The 27438-nt window shown below is 43.7% G+C and overlaps 1 protein-coding gene across 1 annotated transcript in view; it reads right to left on the bottom strand.

The window, feature by feature from the left end:
* fbxw4 (F-box and WD repeat domain containing 4) overlaps positions 1-27438 on the bottom strand; it is a 293683-nt gene that overhangs the window by 168101 nt on the left and 98144 nt on the right. The window contains exons 6-7 of the mRNA XM_034184427.1: positions 18122-18335; positions 16172-16337 (exon numbers count right to left, since the gene is read on the bottom strand). Of these exons, the coding sequence (XP_034040318.1) occupies positions 16172-16337; positions 18122-18335 (380 nt within the window). The remainder of the gene's footprint in view (positions 1-16171; positions 16338-18121; positions 18336-27438) is intronic.

Below are 27438 nucleotides of genomic sequence, written 5' to 3'. Positions count from 1 at the left end.
AGACACACGTTAAAACATCATCAAAACACAGATCAGATCTCAGACACGCCTTCAAACATCATAACACGATCACATCAGACACACGTTAAAACATCATCAAAACACAGATCAGATCTCAGACACGCCTTCAAACATTATAACACGATCACATCAGACACACGTTAAAACATCATCAAAACACAGATCAGATCTCAGACACGCCTTCAAACATCATAACACGATCACATCAGACACACGTTAAAACATCATCAAAACACAGATCAGATCTCAGACACACATTCAAACGTCATTATAACACGATCACATCAGACACACGTTAAAACATCATCAAAACACAGATCAGATCTCAGACACGCCTTCAAACATCATAACACGATCACATCAGACACACGTTAAAACATCATCAAAACACAGATCAGATCTCAGACACGCCTTCAAACATTATAACACGATCACATCAGACACACGTTAAATCAACATCAAAACACAGATCAGATCTCAGACACGCCTTCAAACATCATAACACGATCACATCAGACACACGTTAAATCAACATCAAAACACAGATCAGATCTCAGACACGCCTTCAAACATCATAACACGATCACATCAGACACACGTTAAAACATCATCAAAACACAGATCAGATCTCAGACACGCCTTCAAACATCATAACACGATCACATCAGACACACGTTAAAACATCATCAAAACACAGATCAGATCTCAGACACACATTCAAACGTCATTATAACACGATCACATCAGACACACGTTAAAACATCATCAAAACACAAATCAGATCTCAGACACGCATTCAAACGTCATTATAACACGATCACATCAGACACACGTTAAAACATCATCAAAACACAAATCAGATCTCAGACACGCATTCAAACGTCATTATAACACGATCACATCAGACACACGTTAAAACATCATCAAAACACAAATCAGATCTCAGACACACATTCAAACGTCATTATAACACGATCACATCAGACACACGTTAAAACATCATCAAAACACAAATCAGATCTCAGACACGCCTTCAAACATCATTATAACAGAATCACATCAGACACACGTTAAAACATCATCAAAACACAAATCAGATCTCAGACACACATTCAAACGTCATTATAACACGATCACATCAGACACGTTAAAACATCATCAAAACACAAATCAGATCTCAGACACGCCTTCAAACGTCATTATAACACGATCACATCAGACACACGTTAAAACATCATCAAAACACAAATCAGATCTCAGACACGCCTTCAAACATCATTATAACAGAATCACATCAGACACACGTTAAAACATCATCAAAACACAAATCAGATCTCAGACACACATTCAAACGTCATTATAACACGATCACATCAGACACACGTTAAAACATCATCAAAACACAAATCAGATCTCAGACACACATTCAAACGTCATTATAACACGATCACATCAGACACACGTTAAAACATCATCAAAACACAAATCAGATCTCAGACACGCCTTCAAACATCATTATAACAGAATCACATCAGACACACGTTAAATCATCAAAACACAGATCAGATCTCAGACACGCCTTCAAACATCATTATAACACGATCACATCAGACACACGTTAAAACATCATCAAAACACAGATCAGATCTCAGACACGCCTTCAAACATCATAACACGATCACATCAGACACACGTTAAAACATCATCAAAACACAGATCAGATCTCAGACACGCCTTCAAACATCATAACACGATCACATCAGACACACGTTAAAACATCATCAAAACACAGATCAGATCTCAGACACACATTCAAACATTATAACACGATCACATCAGACACACGTTAAAACATCATCAAAACACAGATCAGATCTCAGACACACATTCAAACATTATAACACGATCACATCAGACACACGTTAAAACATCATCAAAACACAAATCAGATCTCAGACACGCCTTCAAACATCATTATAACACGATCACATCAGACACACGTTAAATCAACATCAAAACACAGATCAGATCTCAGACACACATTCAAACGTCATTATAACACGATCACATCAGACACACGTTAAAACATCATCAAAACACAAATCAGATCTCAGACACACATTCAAACGTCATTATAACACGATCACATCAGACACACGTTAAAACATCATCAAAACACAAATCAGATCTCAGACACGCCTTCAAACATCATTATAACAGAATCACATCAGACACACGTTAAAACATCATCAAAACACAAATCAGATCTCAGACACACATTCAAACATCATTATAACACGATCACATCAGACACACGTTAAAACATCATCAAAACACAAATCAGATCTCAGACACATTCAAACGTCATTATAACACGATCACATCAGACACACGTTAAAACATCATCAAAACACAAATCAGATCTCAGACACGCCTTCAAACATCATTATAACAGAATCACATCAGACACACGTTAAAACATCATCAAAACACAAATCAGATCTCAGACACACATTCAAACGTCATTATAACACGATCACATCAGACACACGTTAAAACATCATCAAAACACAAATCAGATCTCAGACACACATTCAAACGTCATTATAACACGATCACATCAGACACACGTTAAAACATCATCAAAACACAAATCAGATCTCAGACACACATTCAAACGTCATTATAACACGATCACATCAGACACACGTTAAAACATCATCAAACACAAATCAGATCTCAGACACGCCTTCAAACATCATTATAACACGATCACATCAGACACACGTTAAAACATCATCAAACACAGATCAGATCTCAGACACACATTCAAACGTCATTATAACACGATCACATCAGACACACGTTAAAACATCATCAAAACACAGATCAGATCTCAGACACACATTCAAACGTCATTATAACACGATCACATCAGACACACGTTAAAACATCATCAAAACACAGATCAGATCTCAGACACACATTCAAACGTCATTATAACACGATCACATCAGACACACGTTAAAACATCATCAAAACACAGATCAGATCTCAGACACACATTCAAACGTCATTATAACACGATCACATCAGACACACGTTAAAACATCATCAAAACACAGATCAGATCTCAGACACACATTCAAACGTCATTATAACACGATCACATCAGACACACGTTAAAACATCATCAAAACACAAATCAGATCTCAGACACACATTCAAACGTCATTATAACACGATCACATCAGACACACGTTAAAACATCATCAAAACACAGATCAGATCTCAGACACACATTCAAACGTCATTATAACACGATCACATCAGACACACGTTAAAACATCATCAAAACACAGATCAGATCTCAGACACACATTCAAACGTCATTATAACACGATCACATCAGACACACGTTAAAACATCATCAAAACACAAATCAGATCTCAGACACACATTCAAACGTCATTATAACACGATCACATCAGACACACGTTAAAACATCATCAAAACACAGATCAGATCTCAGACACACATTCAAACGTCATTATAACACGATCACATCAGACACACGTTAAAACATCATCAAAACACAGATCAGATCTCAGACACACATTCAAACGTCATTATAACACGATCACATCAGACACACGTTAAAACATCATCAAAACACAGATCAGATCTCAGACACACATTCAAACGTCATTATAACACGATCACATCAGACACACGTTAAAACATCATCAAAACACAAATCAGATCTCAGACACATTCAAACGTCATTATAACACGATCATGTCAGACACACGTTAAAACATCATCAAAACACAGATCAGATCTCAGACACGCCTTCAAACATCATTATAACACAATCACATCAGACAGACATTAAATCAACATCAAAACACAGATCAGATCTCAGACACGCCTTCAAACATCATAACACGATCACATCAGACACACGTTAAAACATCATCAAAACACAGATCAGATCTCAGACACGCCTTCAAACATCATAACACGATCACATCAGACACACGTTAAAACATCATCAAAACACAGATCAGATCTCAGACACGCCTTCAAACATCATAACACGATCACGTCAGACACACGTTAAAACATCATCAAAACACAGATCAGATCTCAGACACGCCTTCAAACATCATAACACGATCACATCAGACACACGTTAAACATCATCAAAACACAGATCAGATCTCAGACACGCCTTCAAACATCATAACACGATCACGTCAGCCACACGTTAAAACATCATCAAAACACAGATCAGATCTCAGACACGCCTTCAAACATCATAACACGATCACATCAGACACACGTTAAAACATCATCAAAACACAGATCAGATCTCAGACACACATTCAAACATTATAACACGATCACATCAGACACACGTTAAAACATCATCAAAACACAGATCAGATCTCAGACACACATTCAAACATCATAACACGATCACATCAGACACACGTTAAAACATCATCAAAACACAGATCAGATCTCAGACACGCCTTCAAACATCATAACACGATCACATCAGACACACGTTAAAACATCATCAAAACACAGATCAGATCTCAGACACGCCTTCAAACATCATAACACGATCACATCAGACACACGTTAAAACATCATCAAAACACAGATCAGATCTCAGACACGCCTTCAAACATCATAACACGATCACATCAGACACACGTTAAAACATCATCAAAACACAGATCAGATCTCAGACACGCCTTCAAACATCATAACACGATCACGTCAGCCACACGTTAAAACATCATCAAAACACAGATCAGATCTCAGACACGCCTTCAAACATCATAACACGATCACGTCAGCCACACGTTAAAACATCATCAAAACACAGATCAGATCTCAGACACGCCTTCAAACATCATAACACGATCACGTCAGCCACACGTTAAAACATCATCAAAACACAAATCAGATCTCAGACACGCCTTCAAACATAACACGATCATGTCAGACACACGTTAAAACATCATCAAAACACAGATCAGATCTCAGACACACCTTCAAACGTCATTATAACATGATCATGTCAGACACACGTTAAATCAACATCAAAACACAGATCAGATCTCAGACACGCCTTCAAACATAACACGATCACATCAGACAGGCGTTAAAACATCATCAAAACACAGATCAGATCTCAGACACATTCAAACGTCATTATAACACAATCATGTCAGACACACGTTAAAACATCATCAAAACACAAATCAGATCTCAGACACGCCTTCAAACATCATAACACGATCATGTCAGACACACGTTAAAACATCATCAAAACACAGATCAGATCTCAGACACGCCTTCAAACGTCATTATAACACGATCATGTCAGACACACGTTAAAACATCATCAAAACACAAATAAGATCTCAGACACGCCTTCAAACATCATTATAACATGATCATGTCAGACACACGTTAAATCAACATCAAAACACAGATCAGATCTCAGACACGCCTTCAAACGTCATTATAACACGATCATGTCAGACACACGTTAAAACATCATCAAAACACAAATAAGATCTCAGACACGCCTTCAAACATCATTATAACACGATCATGTCAGACACACGTTAAATCAACATCAAAACACAGATCAGATCTCAGACACGCCTTCAAACATCATTATAACACGATCATGTCAGACACACGTTAAAATATCATCAAAACACAAATCAGATCTCAGACACGCCTTCAAACATCATTAGAACACGATCATGTCAGACACACGTTAAAATATCATCAAAACACAGATCAGATCTCAGACACGCCTTCAAATGTCATAACACGATCACATCAGACACACGTTAAAACATCATCAAAACACAGATCAGATCTCAGACACGCCTTCAAATGTCATAACAGATCACACGTCAGACACACGTTAAAACATCATCAAAACACAGATCAGATCTCAGACACGCCTTCAAATGTCATAACAGATCACACGTCAGACAGGCGTTCAAATGTCATAACACGATCACATCAGACACACGTTAAAACATCATCAAAACACAGATCAGATCTCAGACACGCCTTCAAATGTCATAACAGATCACACGTCAGACAGGCGTTCAAATGTCATAACACAGATCACATGAGACACGCCTTCAAACGTCATCATAACACAGATCATGTCAGACACATTAAAACATCATCAAAACACAGATCAGATCTCAGACACGCCTTCAAATGTCATCATAACACAGATCACACGTCAGACAGGTGTTCAAACGTCATCATAACACAGATCAGATCTCAGACACACCTTCAAACTTATAACACAGATCACACGTCAGACAGGCGTTCAAATGTCATAACACAGATCACATCAGACACGCCTTCAAACGTCATAACACGATCACATCAGACAGGCGTTAAAACATCATCAAAACACAGATCAATCAATCAATCAATCAATCAATTTTTTTTATATAGCGCCAAATCACAACAAACAGTTGCCCCAAGGCGCTTTATATTGTAAGGCAAGGCCATACAATAATTATGTAAAACCCCAACGACCCCCTGTGAGCAAGCACTTGGCTACAGTGGGAAGGAAAAACTCCCTTTTAACAGGAAGAAACCTCCAGCAGAACCAGGCTCAGGGAGGGGCAGTCTTCTGCTGGGACTGGTTGGGGCTGAGGGAGAGAACCAGGAAAATGACATGCTGTGGAGGGGAGCAGAGATCAATCACTAATGATTAAATGCAGAGTGGTGCATACAGAGCAAAAAGAGAAAGAAACAGTGCATCATGGGAACCCCCCAGCAGTCTACGTCTATAGCAGCATAACTAAGGGATGGTTCAGGGTCACCTGATCGAGCCCTAACTATAAGCTTTAGCAAAAAGGAAAGTTTTAAGCCTAATCTTAAAAGTAGAGAGGGTGTCTGTCTCCCTGATCTGAATTGGGAGCTGGTTCCACAGGAGAGGAGCCTGAAAGCTGAAGGCTCTGCCTCCCATTCTACTCTTACAAACCCTAGGAACTACAAGTAAGCCTGCAGTCTGAGAGCGAAGCGCTCTATTGGGGTGATATGGTACTACGAGGTCCCTAAGATAAGATGGGACCTGATTATTCAAAACCTTATAAGTAAGAAGAAGAATTTTAAATTCTATTCTAGAATTAACAGGAAGCCAATGAAGAGAGGCCAATATGGGTGAGATATGCTCTCTCCTTCTAGTCCCCGTCAGTACTCTAGCTGCAGCATTTTGAATTAACTGAAGGCTTTTTAGGGAACTTTTAGGACAACCTGATAATAATGAATTACAATAGTCCAGCCTAGAGGAAATAAATGCATGAATTAGTTTTTCAGCATCACTCTGAGACAAGACCTTTCTGATTTTAGAGATATTGCGTAAATGCAAAAAAGCAGTCCTACATATTTGTTTAATATGCGCTTTGAATGACATATCCTGATCAAAAATGACTCCAAGATTTCTCACAGTATTACTAGAGGTCAGGGTAATGCCATCCAGAGTAAGGATCTGGTTAGACACCATGTTTCTAAGATTTGTGGGGCCAAGTACAATAACTTCAGTTTTATCTGAGTTTAAAAGCAGGAAATTAGAGGTCATCCATGTCTTTATGTCTGTAAGACAATCCTGCAGTTTAGCTAATTGGTGTGTGTCCTCTGGCTTCATGGATAGATAAAGCTGGGTATCATCTGTGTAACAATGAAAATTTAAGCAATGCCGTCTAATAATACTGCCTAAGGGAAGCATGTATAAAGTGAATAAAATTGGTCCTAGCACAGAACCTTGTGGAACTCCATAATTAACTTTAGTCTGTGAAGAAGATTCCCCATTTACATGAACAAATTGTAATCTATTAGACAAATACGATTCAAACCACCACAGCGCAGTGCCTTTAATACCTATGGCATGCTCTAATCTCTGTAATAAAATTTTATGGTCAACAGTATCAAAAGCAGCACTGAGGTCTAACAGAACAAGCACAGAGATGAGTCCACTGTCCGAGGCCATAAGAAGATCAGATCTCAGACACCCTGTTGTGTGGGCCGCTGAAGAGAAGGTACTGCTGGCCCACCACCACCAGATGGTGGGCCAGCCCTCTCGTGCTTGAAGCCCGCACTCCAAGCAGGGCGCCAGAGCCACTGGGAGTGACAGCTGTCACTCTTCATCAGCACCAGCTGTCACTCAGCCAACTCATCACCATCTCCATAAAGGCCGGACTGCGACTCCACCTCCTCGCCGAGAAATCAACTACCTATCAGGTAATTTTCTCTGCTGAGTTGAGTAATAATCTGAACTTCTTTTGCAGCTGTTATCCTGTTTGCCTTATCTGTGGGATTGGCATTTGGTGTGATCAGCGACGGCTTCGCTTCACACTCCAATCAGATAAGTGGTTAGACAGGAGCTGCACGAGTGTGTGATTGGAGGTGGAGGTTCTCCCTCCCTTACTGAATACAGACTGTGGGATTACTGAGTGTGTGACCTCACACTCATCTGGACTGTCTCTGTTCTCTGCCAGCAGTACCGGGTCTGACTGCTGAAGACAGCGGCCACCTGGGGCGCAGGGCTTGGCGGCTCCGGTGTTCTTCAGCTCCGTTGGTGGTGGAAGCTGTGTGGATCTGGCTCTTCTCTCGCCAGGCGTCTTCTATCGTCGAGCCTGCCCACACGTCACCTGGTGTATGATTGACAGTCACTGTATTGTTATTGTCTGTACATCGTTGTGTGATTCACAACATTAAATTGTTACTTTTTGGCTTATCCATTGTCCGTTCATTAACGCCCCCTGTTGTGGGTCCGTGTCACGACACTTTCAAAACAGGATTTCTCGGCCAGCGTCATGGATCCTGAGGGGCGTCAACCATCGCTTGAACAGTCAATGGAAGAGCGGGGTGCACAGGCGCCAGCAGGAGGCGTGTTGGGTGAGCTGCAACACATCTTAACCGCCTTTACCGCTCGGTTGGACTTAGTTACCGAGCAGAGCAGTGTTCTCAATCGTAGGATGGAGGCTCTCACCGCTCAGGTGGAAGCGCGTGCTCAGGGCACTGCTGCAGCACCTCCTCCTGCTGACCGTGTGCCAGAAACAGACATTCCGCTGGTCGTTCAACGAACCCCCCCACCTTCCCCTGAAGCATACATAAGTCCTCCGGAGCCGTACGGAGGCTGTGTGGAGACGTGCGCGGACTTCTTGATGCAGTGCTCGCTCGTCTTTTCACAGCATCCCATCATGTACGCAGCAGACGCCAGCCGGGTGGCTTATGTGATCAATTTGCTTCGAGGAGAGGCACGCGCCTGGGCTACGGCGCTTTGGGAGCAGAATTCACGGCTCCTAACGGTTTATACTGAGTTTGTGAGGGAGTTCCGACAGGTGTTCGACCACCCTGATAGAGGCGAGACCGCTTCAAGTGTGCTGCTGTCGATACGGCAGGGGCGTCGGAGCGCAGCGAAGTATGCAGTCGACTTCCGCATCGCGGCAGCGCGAGCTGGCTGGAATGCTGTTGCGCTCCGCGCCGCCTTTGTAAACGGACTGTCTCTGGTCCTTAAGGAGCACCTGGTGGCGAAGGACGAGCCGCGGGATTTAGATGGGCTTATCGACCTGGTTATAAGGTTAGACAACCGATTAACGGAACACCGACGGGAACGAGACGAGGGGCGTGGCCAGGCACAAGCCGTCCCTCTTCCTCCCGGGTCCGAAAGGAAGCCGACTTCCCCACGCTCCACTGCCAGGGCTCTCCACGTGACAACAGCTCCCCCTGCTGACGTTGCTATGGAAACGAGCAGGGCCAAAAAACCATCAGATCAGAGACAACGGAGGCTGATCCGTGGAGAGTGTTTTCTCTGCAGCTCTACCGAGCACACACAGAGAGAATGCCCCAAACGGTCAAAACAACAGCACTCGTCCTTAGAGACTGGGCTAAGGGTGGGTCACAACACCCACGTGGGGAAACCCAGACGATCTGCACGAATCCCAGTCACGATCCTGAGTGGGGATCTAACCCTTCACGCCCCAGCACTGGTGGACACGGGGTCGGAGGGGAATCTGCTGGATAGCAGATGGGCAAAGGAGGTTGGGCTCCCTCTAGTGGCCTTACCGTCACCATTGTCGGTGCGGGCACTAGATGGCACCCTTCTTCCACTAATCACACACCAGACACAGCCGGTGACATTGGTGGTGTCTGGGAATCACAGGGAGGAGATTGTGTTTTATGTAACACCTTCTACCTCCCGGGTGATTTTGGGTTTTCCATGGGTGTTAAAACACAATCCCCGGATTGATTGGCTGTCTGGGGTTGTGGTTCAGTGGAGCGAAACCTGCCACCGGGAGTGTTTAGGATCCTCGGTTCCACCCAGTGTGACTGCTAAGGAGGAGGTTTCAGTCCCCCCCAATCTGACGGCGGTGCCGGCCGAGTACCACGACCTTGCTGATGTCTTCAGCAAGGATCTGGCACTCACGCTGCCCCCGCACCGTCCGTACGATTGTGCCATTGATTTGATACCGGGCGCTGAGTACCCGTCCAGCAGGCTGTACAACCTCTCACGTCCGGAACGCGAATCGATGGAGACCTACATCCGGGACTCGTTAGCTGCCGGGTTGATCCGGAACTCCACCCCCCCGATGGGTGCTGGTTTCTTTTTTGTGGGCAAGAAGGACGGCGGACTCCGTCCATGCATTGATTACAGAGGGCTGAACGAGATCACGGTTAGCAACCGATACCCGTTACCTCTGTTGGATTCAGTGTTCACGCCCCTGCATGGAGCCCAAATTTTCACGAAATTGGATCTTAGGAATGCTTATCACCTGGTTCGGATCCGGGAGGGAAACGAGTGGAAGACGGCATTTAACACCCCGTTAGGTTACTTTGAGTACCTGGTCATGCCGTTCGGCCTCACCAATGCGCCTGCGACGTTCCAAGCATTGGTTAATGACGTCTTGCGGGACTTCCTGCATCGGTTTGTCTTCGTATATCTAGACGATATATTCATCTTTTCTCCGGATCCTGAGACCCATGTCAAGCATGTACGTCAGGTCCTACAGCGGTTGTTGGAGAACCGGCTGTTTGTGAAGGGCGAGAAGTGTGAGTTCCACCGCACTTCTTTGTCCTTCTTGGGGTTCATCATCTCCTCCAACTCCGTCGCCCCTGATCCGGCCAAGGTTGCGGCGGTGAGAGATTGGCCCCAACCAACGAACTGTAGGAAACTACAACAGTTCCTCGGTTTTGCAAATTTCTACCGGAGGTTCATCAAGGGCTACAGTCAGGTAGTTAGCCCCCTGACAGCCCTGACCTCCACAAAAGTCCCCTTCACCTGGTCGGATCGGTGCGAAGCCGCGTTTAGGGAGTTGAAACGCCGGTTCTCGACTGCACCGGTTCTGGTGCAGCCCGATCCCAAGCGCCAGTTTGTTGTTGAAGTGGATGCCTCTGACTCAGGGATAGGAGCCGTGCTGTCCCAGAGCGGGGAGTCCGACAAGGTTCTCCATCCTTGTGCCTACTTTTCCCGCAGGTTGACCCCAGCTGAACGGAACAATGACGTCGGCAATCGGGAACTTCTTGCGGTGAAGGAGGCTCTTGAGGAGTGGAGACACCTGTTGGAGGGATCATCGGTACCATTTACAGTTTTCACGGACCATCGGAACCTGGAGTACATCCGGACCGCGAAGCGTCTGAACCCCAGTTCGCTGTTCTTCGGGCGCTTTGACTTCCGGATCACCTACCGCCCCAGGACAAAGAACCAACGATCTGACGCCTGTCCCGGGTGCACGAAGAGGAGGTCAAGACCGAGCTGTCAGACCCCCCTGAAACCATCATCCCCGAGTCCACTGTCGTGGCCGCCCTTACCTGGGACGTGGAGAAGACCGTCCGGGAGGCCCTGACACGGAGCCCGGACCCGGGGACAGGTCTGAAGAACAAACTGTATGTCCCACCAGAGGCCAGGGCTGCGGTCCTTGACTTCTGTCATGGTTCCAAGCTCTCCTGTCACCCAGGGGTGCGAAGGACCGTGGCAGTGGTCCGACAGCGCTTCTGGTGGGCGTCTATGGAAGCCGACGTCCGGGAGTATGTCCAGGCCTGCACCACCTGTGCCAGGGGCAAAGCCGACCATCGCAAGGCCCAAGGCCTCCTCCAGCCTCTGCCTGTGCCTCGTCGCCCCTGGTCTCATATCGGCCTGGACTTTGTCACGGGCCTCCCGCCGTCCCAGGGCAACACCACCATCTTAACGATAGTGGACCAGTTCTCCAAGGCGGCCCACTTCGTGGCCCTCCCGAAGCTCCCGACGGCCCAGGAGACTGCAGACCTCCTGGTCCACCACATCGTGCGTCTGCATGGGATTCCATCAGACATTGTCTCGGATCGTGGTCCTCAGTTCTCCTCCCAGGTCTGGAGGAGTTTCTGCAGGGAACTGGGGGCCACCGTCAGTCTCTCGTCTGGGTACCACCCCCAGACGAACGGGCAGGCAGAGCGGACCAACCAGGAACTGGAGCAGGCCCTCCGCTGCGTGACCTCCACGCACCCAACGGCCTGGAGTGACCATCTGGCCTGGATCGAGTACGCTCACAATAGCCAAGTTTCATCTGCCACCGGCCTCTCCCCATTTGAGGTGTGTTTGGGGTACCAGCCCCCATTGTTTCCACTGGTGGAGGGAGAGGTCGGGGTGCCCTCGGTCCAGGCCCATCTGAGGAAGTGCCGTCGGGTGTGGCGTACCACCCGCTCTGCCCTGCTCAGAGCCCGGACGAGGGCTAAGGCCCATGCAGACTGCCGGCGTTCCCCGGCCCCTGCATACCAGCCCGGGCAGGAGGTTTGGCTATCCACAAAGGACATTCCCCTGCAGGTGGAATCCCAGAAGCTCAAGGACAGGTACATAGGACCTTTTGCCATAACCAAAGTCCTCAGTCCGGCAGCAGTGAAGCTGGTAGCTTCAGCTTCACTGCGGATTCATCCAGTATTCCATACCTCAAGGATCAAACCCTACCACACGTCGACTCTCTGCACCCCCGGACCGGCGCCGCCTCCTGCCCGGATCATAGATGGAGAGCCTGCCTGGACCGTGCGCAGGCTCCTGGATGTCCGTCGAAAGGGCCGGGGGTTCCAGTATCTGGTGGACTGGGAGGGGTATGGACCCGAAGAACGCTCCTGGGTGAAGAGGAGCTTCATCCTGGACCCGGCCCTCCTGGCCGACTTCTACCGGCGGAACCCAGACAAGCCTGGTCGGGCGTCAGGAGGCGCCCGTTGAGGGGGGGGGTCCTGTTGTGTGGGCCGCTGAAGAGGAGGTACTGCTGGCCCACCACCACCAGATGGCGCCCTGCTTGGAGTGCGGGCTTCAAGCACGAGAGGGCGCCGGAGCCACTGGGAGTGACAGCTGTCACTCTTCATCAGCACCAGCTGTCACTCAGCCAACTCATCACCATCTCCATAAAGGCCGGACTGCGACTCCACCTCCTCGCCGAGAAATCAACTACCTATCAGGTAATTTTCTCTGCTGACTCAAAACGTTGAGTAATAATCTGAACTTCTTTTGCAGCCGTTATCCTGTTTGCCTTATCTGTGGGACTGGCGTTTGGTGTGATCAGCGACGGCTTCGCTTCACACTCCAATCAGATAAGTTGTTAGACAGGAGCTGCACGAGTGTGTGATTGGAGGTGGAGGTTCTCCCTCCCTTACTGAATACAGACTGTGGGATTACTGAGTGTGTGACCTCACACTCATCTGGACTGTCTCTGTTCTCTGCCAGCAGTACCGGGTCTGACTGCTGAAGACAGCGGCCACCTGGGGCGCAGGGCTTGGCGGCTCCGGTGTTCTTCAGCTCCGTTGGCGGTGGAAGCTGTGTGGATCCGGCTTTTCTCTCGCCAGGCGTCTTCTATCGTCGAGCCTGCCCACACGTCACCTGGTGTATGATTGACAGTCACTGTATTGTTATTGTCTGTACATCGTTGTGTGATTCACAACATTAAATTGTTACTTTTTGGCTTATCCATTGTCCGTTCATTAATGCCCCCTGTTGTGGGTCTGTGTCACGACACTTTCACAACACACGCCTTCAAATGACATCATAACACAGATCACACGTCAAACAAGCGTTCAAATGTCATCATAACACAGATCACACGTCAGACAGGTGTTCAAATGTCATCATAACACAGATCAGATCTCAGACACGCCTTCAAACTTATCATAACACAGATCACACGACAGACAGGCGTTCAAATGTCATCATAACACAGATCAGATCTCAGACACGCCTTCAAATGTCATCATAGCAGATTATGTCAGACAGGCGTTTAAACATCATCAAAACACTGATCATACGTCAGACAGGTGTTCAAACGTCATCATAACACAGATCGCATGTCAGGCACGTTCAAACGTCATAACAGATCACAAGTCAGACATACCTTTAAATGTCATCGTAACACCGATCATACATTGGACATGCGTTCAAGCATCATTAGGGATGGGTACTGATAAGATTTTATCAATATCGATGCCATTATCGATTCTCTTAATGATCCGATTCCTTATTGATTCCCTTATCGATACCTCTTGTGAATTTTGTACTACAAGTAGGCTTCACAGGTTTTCTATGTATTTCATTGAGTCTTAACGTAAATAAATATGAAATTGGTCACCGTATCCTTGATCTTTGGACATACATAAAAATAAACATGTTTTGCTTTGAATTCATTAATTCCGACTGGACTCTATCGTTCTAACTTGACTCGGCAGACAGCCGTGCTGCGTTTGGAGCTGTGTGAACAGAACGGTGGACGATTCTCATTTCTTTCTCCCAACAAGACAGGAGTTCCAGTTAGTGACTTTAACCCGCACAAAAGTGACTCACGATTGACACATTCAGGGATGAAAGTGGTGAAGAACAAAAAACGCTGAAACCCAAAATTACCCCCAAACACCACCTGCACGAAAATGTTTGAATTCTAGAAGCTCTGAAATGCAATCTGGGACTATTCCAGACAATAAACTGCAGTGAGTGCAGCATCCATTTAGTGAGGAAAAAAAAACAGCTTTCCTTATTCAAATTAATTCCAGTAGTATTCTGCTCTTACTAGGATGCAGCAGTTTTCTAGTTTGGCAGATAGTTCTGGAGGAAATCACTAAAGAAATTAACACACTGACAATATGGTTTGACCGAAACAAACTGTCATTAAACTTAAATAATACAGGGATGAAATGGAGGTGTGAGAGTCACTAGGTGTTCACAGGAAACACTTATTTCTGTATGTATTTATTTATTTATGTATGTTCATTGTTTGTTGGTTTTATATTTTCTGTTGTGTTTTTATTCAGGTTCTTTTTGTCTCTTTCTCTAAAATTGTATATAATCATTAGATTAGTTATTATTACTATTATTGTTGTGCTTGCTATTATTAATATAGAAACAAAAATAAATTTTAAAAATATTACAATTTGTAATACATTTGGCTCTTTTACGACAACAAATGCTTGACAGGTGCAACTGCTTAATGCTAATTTTAACATTGAAAATGCCATAGACATGCTAATGTGTTAGTATCTGTCCTGTTTTTAAGTTATAAAATACATCTATCAACTGTTTCAGAAGACCATAACAGGTCGACTTAACATAAAAAAGGTAAATAATACTCACAGACATATGCTCTTTAGGGTTTTAGCGGGCGAAAGCGAAAGAAAAAAATTAATCAACGAAGCAATGATTGAAGCACTGGGTCTGTAATCAATGTAGAGAAATTATAATTTTGCTGACAAACACCCCCAAAAACAACGGCCACTCTGAAGGACCGATAAGGGAATCATTAAGTAAAAAGGTTATTGATGTTGGTGGATCGAATCACTTCTTAATGATACCTGAAAGGAACCGGTTCTCGATACCCATCCCTAAACATCATCATAACACTGACCACATGTTCATCTTCCATACTATTCCAACTGTTCTGGGGTTGCATAACTAACCTCTCAGAAACATAAATATCGTCATCCATGCATAGATAATTCCAATTACATTATATAACACACATCATGTATTGTACAAGCAAGTGTAGTTTTTCAGTTGACCCATGTCCACCCGCCTTGCACGATCAAAGTGGGTTTAATGACCACGTGAATGAATTGGGTAGTTAGTAGTGACCTGAGTCCGATGATATCCTGTCTTGAGAATGATTACGATGGTAAAGTAGAGGAGCAGCATTATTCCTGGGTTGACATACACGGGCCAAATGTGACTGGAGTTCAGGTTGAGTTCATAGGGTGAGGAGCAGTTTCCTGGTATGATGATGTCCTTCAGTCCAAAGAGTCTACATACAAAGAAAGTAACACAAAAAAGACAGTGAGGTTGTATCAAATGAGTATGACATGGTGCAAAGAGTTAGCATAGCCAATCTAAAGTTTAAAATGTTGAAACAGACTGAAAAACAAAAATCTATAGTTCTTCAAATTTCACCTCTCAGGTAGATAATAGTTCCACTTCCAAAGACATGCAGGTACAGTGAACTGGAAATTTAAACTGGCTGTAGGTTTGAGTGAGAGAGTGACTGAGTTTGTCTGTCTATATGTGGCCCTGTTCCTATATGTGGGCACCCTGACCAGTAACCTTTATACCATCTTTACTGATTCACTCTGAGAGCACTGACACAGGAGCACAGGTGGACAAGTGGACAAGCTGTAACGTCAGTCACACTATATTTTGTAATTATATGAAAACACACAATATTTTTAAATAATTTTTAATGTCTGTTTAAATGTTGTCTTGAAAGTGTGTTAAATACACAACTTAAAGTTACACTAATTTGAAAACCTTTTGGGATCAAAGTTCACATGATTTTGTGCAGGACCTTCGCTCACACTCAAACTCTGATGATTAGTGTTCAAACGATTAGCCAGTAGCAAGTGAGACAATCACAGAGTTACACTGAGTTCATACAGGGTAATGTCTCATGACTGCTCTGTGGAGTGCGCTACCAAAGCGCTCGCCCTCTGATGGCAAAAGCTGAACTAAAGGTGCACTGACACTGATTCACGCACTTGCACAACCTGTGTCATGCAGGAGAGTGAACTTGTCTTTAACGGGTGCAGACTGAACGTGAGCGGGGCGCCGGCGTGTGCAATTGCGCAAAGAGAGTTTTGAAATGTTCAAAAAAAAAAATCCTTCACACATAAATGTTGTGCTACATGGCGCGATCTGCTCACCAACACGACGTGCAGCTCGTCAAGTCGAGTAAAGAAGAAGTGAACAGAGTGAGTGGTCGAGTCAGCAGATCGAATCAGAGCAGCTTGTCTGAATGATTATAAGGAGATGTTAAATCTGTCATAAACATACTTTAACGGCTGCACACAAGAAGGAAGGAACATGCAACTGTTTTACCAGCCATGAGAATGTAAACATGACAAATAATTACCTTTTTAGACGGCTCCAAATGCTTTCTCCAGCTAATTCAGCGCACGTGTGAACGGCACTGCTGGAGCGCTGCTCTGTGATTCAGGAAGAGATTAGAGCCGTTTTCAACAAACAACTTACAGAGAAAATAATTAATCTGCTACAAAATAATTATTTTATATACGCAGAGGCCAGCACAGAGCGCGTGACAAGCAGTGGAACAAAGCACGGCGTCCAGCTGGGAACACAGCGACTGGGATTGTCACGACAACATGCGTGCAAGTCCATGCAGCTAGTGTCAGTGCACCTGGAGTCCAATAGTAAGTCAGTGTACCGTCACTAAATGTCGCCCTCTGCTCAGCTTCTCTGGTGAGATTTTTGAATCTGCTCCATCAGCCACTTTGTGTCAGTGTCAATGAGGCCCAAACCTCCACTACAGCACAAAAAAGAACAAAGCTAAAAGTAACTGGCGATATTGGGCCATGTATCGCGTGTCACCAAACTTGAAACTGAATAATTAATGCAGCTGCAGCTCAGAAAAACCCTCAAACTGTAACGTCAGTAATGACAGATTCTCCCGCTTGCTTTCTGGCTAGGGTTAGGGTTTCGTGGTCCTGGATGACAACCGGCCAAGCAGATAATGATGAACAACTTCAGGAAGTTATTTTGTGTTCAGTAAAGTAATGATGGTAGTTTTGGTCTTACCTCGCCCACAGGCTGTGGGGCGGGAACAGGGCCTGGACCAGGAGACTCTGGTAAAGGTACAGACAAACCAGGTGACCAGCAGTGAAGAAGCCGACCATCACACACAGCGCATTGAAACCCAGGTGACTGATGGGAAGGTGGCACGCCCACCACGTGCACACCCCGATGAAGAGCAGGAAATAAACAGCTGAGAAGGCCGACGGCATCGCGATGCCTGAGAGGACAAAAAGGGAGAGGACACTTACAACATACACAGACATAAAAGTCCAGACAGGCTGGACCTTGAAACTACAAGAGGACAATCACGTTAACCACAACAGACCTGCCTCCTGAGACACAATCAACTGGTTCAAACATCATTAAGGTATTTTTAGAATCAGATATGGCGGAGTAAAAGACATCTGTCAAAAAATCTCCTGTGCAGAGGAAAAAACTGCACACAGCTCACAGCGGAGTATAAAAAGTCACATGGGAGGTGATGGTCTCGTGGTTAAGGTCTTGGGCTTTAGTCCAGAAGCTCATGGGTTCAAATCCCCGCCTGACTGGAAAATCACCAAGGGCCCTTGGGCAAGGCCTTTAATCCCCTATTGCTCCCGGTGTGTAGTGTGGCAGCACCCTGACATTGGGGTGAATGTGAGGCATAATTGTAAAGCACTTTGAGCGTCTGATGCAGACAGAAAAGCGCTATATAAATGCAGTCCATTTACCATTTTTATCTGGATGTGGCGTTTCTCTGGGGGCGAGTTTAGCAGCAGACAGAAACTCTGTGTAGCGCATGTGCACACCACAGCCTGTGATGTTTCTTCAAATAACGCCGGCTGGGTGATAAGGTAAAAAATATAATCACTTTTTTCCCTGTACTGATATTTATCATGATATATCATTTGACAATGCTGAAGGTTTAAAAAGCAGAATGTTTATTCACTGAACTTTAAATAATTTATTTTAAAAAATACATTTTATGTACTATTCAATAAATATTCAGGATATTTATTGAATATTCATCTACCTCAACAAAATCATACAAGTTAACTGTTGATCTGTGCTTCGTCACTACTTCCCTATCGTCGTTCCTTCTCTGTCCTCATCTTTGTCCAGATAGCGCACTTTGACAACGCCTGTCAGCAGGTCACAAAAGGCCCATGTCTTTCTGTTTGAGTGTTTGTTTGTTTGTTTCCTCCCCCGGTCCGGTTGATGGCAGAAATACACCACTAGGTTTACCAAGCACCAGTAAACTTCACCAAAGAAGAAGACGACTTGTTTACGTTAACCGTCGTCCTCACTGGTTCCACTCGTCTTACCGCCATGAACTCAAGCTTTGACGTGTGACCCAAAAACTGCAGGCTGGCTGCAGTGACAGCACTCCACATGGGATTTTTTTTTTTTTGGGGGGGGGGGGGGGGGGTCCAAAACACAATTCTAACAAACAGCTACAGACAAGCTGAGCAGGTTTTCTTTCTGGTGGAAAAGCATTGAGGAGCTGCAGAGAAGCACTTCATCCCAGCACCTCGTTTCTCTCATGTTTCACAATACTGGCTCATACAGAACCTTTATTTTGAAATAACCATCAACAGAAACTGAAAGTAACGCATGTGAACGCAAACAGCTTGAGGTTAGCAAATTCTGGTGTGTGGCGTGTCTGCATCGAAAGCAGTCACAACATTCCGAGCGCTTCCTAAAAAGCAACTAGAGCCCATAGAGTGCAAACCTCCGCCAACACTAGTTTCCTATTTCCTATTCCTTTGGATAAAATTTCCAAGGTCAAAGTCCTGTTAGAAGTGACTTTTCTTAAGCTAAATTAGATATGATCAAATGTCAGGAGGATGTATTCAGTTCATGCACTTGAATCAAAGTTTTTTGTGGTATTATCCTTTTTTTTTTTCCAATTTTTTGGTTTCCGAATTCTTTTTCAGATTATTTTCACAGAACCTTGGTTATCTCTGCTGTGCACAATCTGTCATTGTCACTTGGTTTCTGATCGATAACTGGAAGACAAACAGGCATAAAATTGGAACCTCCATCAAATTTTGGTGGTGTAGGTAAATCCGTAAGAGGACAAGAGCAAGCCGAGATTTCTGACCTATGCCAATCCGGATCCAGATCACCTCCAAAATTCAGTGCAGTCTTCCATCCCTGAATATCTATCTGTGGTGCAAATTTGTTGAGAATCTGTTAAGTAGTTTTGACATAATCCTTCAAAGTCTATATAAAGTGAAATCTTGATCCAGAATCCGGATCCGAATCACCTCCAAAATTCAGTGGATTCTTCCATCCCCAAATATCTATCTGTGGTGAATATCTGGCCTGATAACATGCACACAAGTGGACACAAACAGGTCTGAATGGCTACAAAAGGTAACCATCCTCACCTGTGATCTGTCTGTTTGTAATCAGTGTGTGTGTGTATAAAATCAGCAGGTTTCTGGGCTCCTGAGAGATCCTTGCATCTTTAATTCAGTGTTGCACTGACTTTCTGGTTTCTGAGTCATATGGGAAGCAAAAGACTTGTCAAAGAAAAGGTAACTGAACTGTATAAAACAGGAAAGGGATATAAAAGGATAACCAAGGGACTGAGAATCCAATCAGCAGTGTTCAAACTCTAATCAATTAATTAAAGATGCACAATAAGGAGGCACTTGAACAAAAATGGGCTGATCGACTCACCAGAAGAAAGCCATTGCTACGTAAATGCCATAAAGTATCCCGCTTACAATACGTCAAACAGCACAGAGAACAATGTCATTTGGTGTGATGAGACCAAAATGTAGCTTTTTGGACACTACCATAAAAGTTACATTTGGAGAGGAGTCAACAAGGCCTATGATGAAAGATACTATGAAGCATGGAGGTATATTGCTGATGTTTTGGGGATTGCTGATGTTCTGGGGATGTGTGAGCTACAAAGGCACAGGAAACTTGGTCAAAACTGATGGCAGGATGAACACAGCATGTTAACAGAAAATACTGGAGGAAAACTTGCATTCATCTGCTCAGAAGCTGCACATAGGACATACTTGAACGTTCCAACATGACAATGATTGAAAACACAAGGCTGGGTCGACCTGTCATTGGCTTCAGCAGAATAAAGTGAAGATTCTGGAGTGGCCATCTCCTGACCTCAATATCACTGAGCCAGTCTGGGAGATCTCAAATGTGCAGTTCATGCAAGATGGCCCAGGAATTTACAGGCACTGGAGGCTTTTTGCCAAGAAGAATGGGCAGCTTTACTATCAGAGAAAATAAAGAGCCTTGTCCACAACAACCACAAAAGATTAGACAGACGGACGGACGGAAAATCTTCGCAGTACCTGATCGCTATATTGTGGCCTCGGGTAAAAAAGACAATAGTGCTCAGAAAAATAAAACAACCAAAAAAAAAAAAAAAACACGATGTGGACACGGGGCCAAGAGGCTGTTAGATCAAGTAAAACGGAACAAGGCTCATCACAGAGATGGACATCGAATTTATCAAGATCTCAGTTCAACATTGTTTAATTGCCTAGTGTGACAAATCAGTATTTCAAAATTTCAAAAGTACACATAATGGACAATAACATACTGGATGTTATTTGACGCAGTTTGGACAAAAGAGGACATCAGATAGACACAGAGTGCTGAGCTACAGCAACACAGCGGAGTGAACAGTGAACGAATGCAAGAGGCCCTGAGCTTGTGGTGCGGAACATAAGGATCCCTAAATACTGAAAATAAGCAACACGGACAAATAAACCTGCAATGGACAACAAATTCAAATGTGACACAGTTTAGACACAAGAAATTGTCGGATGGACACGGCCTGCTGGTCCACGGAGAAATCACAAGAAAAACACAAGTTCAATTTGGTTCTATTGGAACTTTGCTTAGTGCTTTGATTTGTTATTATTATTATTATTATTATTATTAGCGAGCACATTATTTTTGATAAATGCATGAATCACATTGGTGTATAAGTCACAGGACTCCAGGTCAGGGTGAAGTTTCTGTGGGCTTTACATATCTTATATCTTAATTTCTCCAAAGGTAGAAAAGATGGTACATCCCTCAGCCACTGCAGAAATGATGGCGCTGAATTTGATTTCCAATTAAAAAGTACGAGTCTGCGTGTGAGTAGAGAGCCAAATGCCAAAGCATTTGGTTTGAAGATTAGAGATTTTGTGGCCTGGAGGCGGTACGCCAAAGATGGCTGTATGATAGTCAGGTATTATATTCTGGCCACATATTTTAGAAAATACATCAAATATCTGTCTCCAGTAGTTGTTGAGGGAGGTGCATGACCAGAACATGTGTCCTACTGTAGCCGGTACAGAACTGCACCTTGGACAACCAGGATCTCCAGTGGGGAAGAGTTTGGACAATTTGTCCCTTGAATAGTGCAGGCTATGGAGTACTTTAAACTGAATTAAACCATGGCATATACACAATGACAAGGTATGAATACATTTCAAACTGTGTTGCCACGTGTCTTCCGAGAGTTCAACTCCCAAATCTTTTTCCCAAACCGTTTCAACTTTGTCCCATGACACTGGTTTCAAGTCTCCTATCATATTATAAATCATAGATACACGTTTCTTCTCGTAAGGATCCAGTCCTGGAATCACATCTAAGTGATTCTTAGGTGGAGGGAGAGGAAATGAGGGAAACCAAATGACATAAACACACTATCAGGGTACAAGTCACAGAAGAATATCAATCCATTTCTATGCCAGTGTTGGAAAGCGTTGTCAAACCGAGATGGAGGAAAGAGATGGTTATCTGCTACTGGGAAGTACCTGCTATACTGCTTTAAACCAAAATGTCTCCTGAACTGTAACCATATCCGAAGTAAGGCTTTGACAACCGGGTTTGTAAACGGTGTACTCCAGTTGTGTGGTAACAATGACGTAAGTGTTGGTAAAGGGTTGGATAATAGTTCCATATGAAGCCAGTCTGGACCCTGCTTATTCTCATATGTGTAAATCCAATGAATTAATTTTACTATGTTAGCTGTCCAATAATACCAAAGGAAACTGGCTAATCCCAGCACACCTGCATCAGCAGGAACCTCCAGGTATTACGTTCTCATCCCAGGGTTAGAATTGTTCCGTATACATGAGGAGATTAATCCATCTAGCTGTTTTAATGTTTTCATTGGAAGAAATATGGAGATCATCTGAAACACACAGAAATCTAGGTAGGACTGTCATTTTGACTATATTAATACGGCCTGACAACAAAAAGTGGTATAGTTAACCATTTCCAAAAATCTTGTTTTATTTCCTCCAATAATGTATTAAAGTTGTGCTTCTCCAAGTTCTCTATGTTATGGGTACCTTTAATTCCTAGATATGTAAATATGTTGTGTTCTATTTTGAATGGAGATTTGAAATAATCCCCATCTGCGTGACAAATTGGGAAAAGCAGGCTCTTTGAGTAGTTCAGTTTGTAGCCTGAGAGGTGTCTGAAATTTTCTAGCATCAACAATAGCTTAGGAATCAACACTTTTGGGTTGGATATATACAGAAGTAAGTCATCTGCGTATAACGCCACCTTATGGACTTTACCGCCAAAGGAGATACCAGTGATACCCTCTCCTGCTCTAAGGGCTACAGCAAGGGGTTCAATGGCCAGATCGAACAGATGGGGAGAGGCCACAACCCTGTCTGCAGGACCTGTAAAGGGGGAAGTACTCAGAAATATTGTTTTTGGTCCGTACAGTCGCAGTGGGTGCGTCATATATTATTTTAATCCATTTTAAAAATGATGGTTGAAAGCCAAATTTTTCTAAAACAGCAAACAGGTACTGCCATTCAACATGATCAAATGCTTTTTCAGCATCCACCCCTGTGGTATCCCCAGATGCTGAGCGTGGAGTGTACAGGATGCTGAATAATCTATGCATATTATAAAATGGTTGTCTACCTGCTTTATGAATCAAACAGTCGGTCTTGATGCCCAATTCTGATGTTTTTGGACTTATCTCTATTTAAATGTTGATTTTTAACTGTTTCGTGTGTAGTGACGTGCAGTCAGGCGAGGCTGTGCCTCATCTGTCCTCATGGTGTAGCCCGATGGTTTACACTTTTGCAGTACATAAGAGTTTTATGTGACTCTTAAGCTGGTCACTTGGTTATTAATAGTTCATTCATTTGTTATTTTTTTAGGAGTGACACAAATATTCCATTTTGGTTCTGAATTGCAGGATGAAGAATCAGTATTTTTCTTAGCGATCTAAATACATTTCATTAGAAGTTATTTCCAATATAAAACTTGATGGTTTATATAAAAAAATAATAAGTAAATAATATTATTTTACCAACAACAGTTAGTCAATTAGATATATTACACATCCGTTTTATTTGTTCATCTTGTTGGGCACTTTATAAGATGCATCGCATAGCGTATGGTGATTGGCTGTTGAGGCATTTTGTGCCCTTGAACTGGACGGGGGGCAAGTATCCGAAGCCAGCAGGAACTAGTTTTTTCTTTTCACACTGGACCCTGAGCGGAGCAGCTACTGTGACTTTTGAGGACAATAGAAACCACGGTACAATGACACGTAGACGTATGGAGAACTGGAGCGGAGGACCTGGATAGGTTTCCCGAAACCTGTAAGCTTGAACGGACAGCTGGGAGAGGTTGGCTCTGCGTCGGTGGCCTTTCTGGGGCAAGAACCAAGTGTGGAACCAGTGGTTGACTCGAGGGGAGCGAAAAGTGGACGGCGGAGTCAACCACGGGGCCGATGCTGAGTGGAAGAGGACATCCCAACGTTTTCAAGCATCTGGACGTCTGGCAGATTTCACCGATCTTAATGTTTTGAAAGACCAAACGCTGGAAACAAGTTTTGGTCCGTTGAGCTCCGGAGCTTTGAGGTACTGTGTGAATGTGTTTGTGTGGGTCTACAGTTAACGTACATTACCGCTAAGAACTGTTTTGAGAGTTTCTGCACTCTTTGTGGTGTTGACTTGTTCAATTGTTCATTGTTTACTGTTTAGGCTACTGTCTGTGTGACGGGGGGGGACAAGGGAAAGGTTACTTATAAAGTAAAAAGAGAATTTGAATGTAGTGCCCAGTCATACGTAAAATTTTAAAAAGTATACTTTGAATTATTGAATTTGGGTTGGTGTAGGAATTTGGCATTTTAGTATGACATTATTTTAGGTTAGATTTTAAAGGGAAACTTTGCAACTGTTGGGGAACTAAATTCTAGATTCAAACTAATTAGGTCGGGGGGTTAAAATTGGGTTTAGGCAATTGTTAGAGGTATCGCTGGTCAAATTGTAATTGTAAAATTTTCTAATTATCAATTAAACATGGCTGGTAATTTGTAGCTTAAATGTCAAACACTCCCTGGGTCAATTATTTTTTTAAATAGGTTGTCATGCTCCAGCCCATGATGGGCTCCTGTCTTTAGTTGTGAGTTCTCCTTAACCTCCAGGTTCTGAATCTTCAGTGGTTTTATTCATGTCTCATTATGGTCATGCTTATGTTATCTTTGGTTTTGTTTCTATTTCATCATCCTGGTGTTTGTTCACACTTAGTCACTTTAGTCTTAGTTTATTCTGCTTATCACATTTTTTGTATTATGCGTTAGTCACAGGTTTTTGTTATTATTTACCTTCAGTTCTCTCGTTTTATTTATTGCACTATTCTGTAGTCACCAGATGTGTTTATTCTCCATCTTGCTTTGTCACTTTGTTTCCTTGTTACTTTTCATACTTTACACATTGTTCAGTTCCGTTCTAGTTTTGTTCAGCCGGTTTGTGTTTTTGATCTTTAGTTTATCAGTTGTTTATTTTGCTCATTTCATTTGTGATTTCAGTTATGCTATAATGTCAGGTTTTGGTTTCAGTTCTCATGTAGTCTTTCGTTTATACTTATTATATACTGGTCCGCTTTTAGTTCTCGTGTTCATGCTTTGTCCTGGTCCAGTTCATAATTCATCCACTTCTCTTGCACCTGCTCACGTGTCTTTGTCTCTTTCATCACTCCACTCTGTTTTCTTGCCTTCACTCTCTATCACCATGCATAATCTTGGTTCACTAGTCACGCCCCCTTCCAGAACTTTCACTGACACCTGTGTCTTGTTTCACTAATTACACCACCAGTTATTTAAGCCCTCAGTCTCACAGCTCACTGCCAGATTGTTGAATGTATTTCACTTTCCAGCCCTCACCTCCTGTCTCTTTTTCGACCACGTTTTTTTGTCTCTGCCTCTGATTGCCACCACACCGTGTATTTTGACCTTTGCCCGTTTGTTCAACCAAGCCTCAGCCTTACGCCTGTCTGTGCCTTTGCTTCACTGCTGGACTGCCTGTGTACCAAATCCCTGCTTGTTTTTTCCATTAAACCCTATTCTAACCACATTCACTGTGAGAGTTTGCATTTGTGTCCACCCGGTTTGTGCCACACCCTGATATAGGTAAACAGTTTTTATTTGGTTATAGAAATTTATTTAGGTGCACCTGTGTGGTATCCACCTTTGTACAACGAACTCAAGCACCCACCATTCTTGGGTAAGTCCGGTCAAACAGGTGCTACAATGGAAAAAAAATGTAAAATTAAAATAAATAAATAAATAAATTAAATGGTTCCATTTATTCAGTGATTTGTACTATAAAGTTAATTTCCTTTTAACTTCACCAGTTTAAAATTATTTTTTATTCAAAATCGCTGAATTTTCACATTTATTGTTCAAATACTGGGAGAGCACAGTGGCTTAGTGGTTAGCACTGCTGCCTCACAGCAAGAAGGTCACGGGTTCGATTTTCACCTGTGGCCTTTGCATGTTCTCCCCGTGTTTGTGTGGGTTTCCTCCGGGTGCTCTGGCTTCCTCCCACATCCACAGACACGAAGATTAGGTGGACTGGAAATGGCCCGTAGGTGTGAATGTGTTTGTTTGTCCATATGTGTTTCTGTGACAGACTGGCGTCCTGTCCAGGGTGAACCCCACCTCATGCTCTATGACTGCGGGGATGGGCTCCAGGCCCCCCGCGACCCTTAACTGGAGTAAGTGGTTGAAGATGAATGAGTACTGAAATACTGAGCAGAGACGTGCGGTGAGGCAGCAGCCAGCCGAGCCTCACCTTGGATTGTTCAATCACTGGGCTAACTGCTGACATGCTGTGCACTCAGACTGTCTCACTGTCTCTCTGTATGTCTCCATTAAAATGGACAAACACTTTGGTTGTATGAACTTAAATTCCATAGTTTAGCTGATGTACATAATGTACAGTGTTTTTTGTCAACAGCTGTATGTGTGTGTGTAACGTGTTCCGTGTGCTGAGCAATCAGAAAACAGCTGCTAAAAGGCACCAGGTGAGGCACGCAGATCTCCTGCC

Source organism: Thalassophryne amazonica, chromosome 13 (assembly GCF_902500255.1).
Source record: "Thalassophryne amazonica chromosome 13, fThaAma1.1, whole genome shotgun sequence".
Classification (NCBI taxonomy): domain Eukaryota; kingdom Metazoa; phylum Chordata; class Actinopteri; order Batrachoidiformes; family Batrachoididae; genus Thalassophryne; species Thalassophryne amazonica.
Note: the sequence above shows the minus strand (reverse complement) of the source record. Positions and strands in the feature narration are given on the sequence as shown.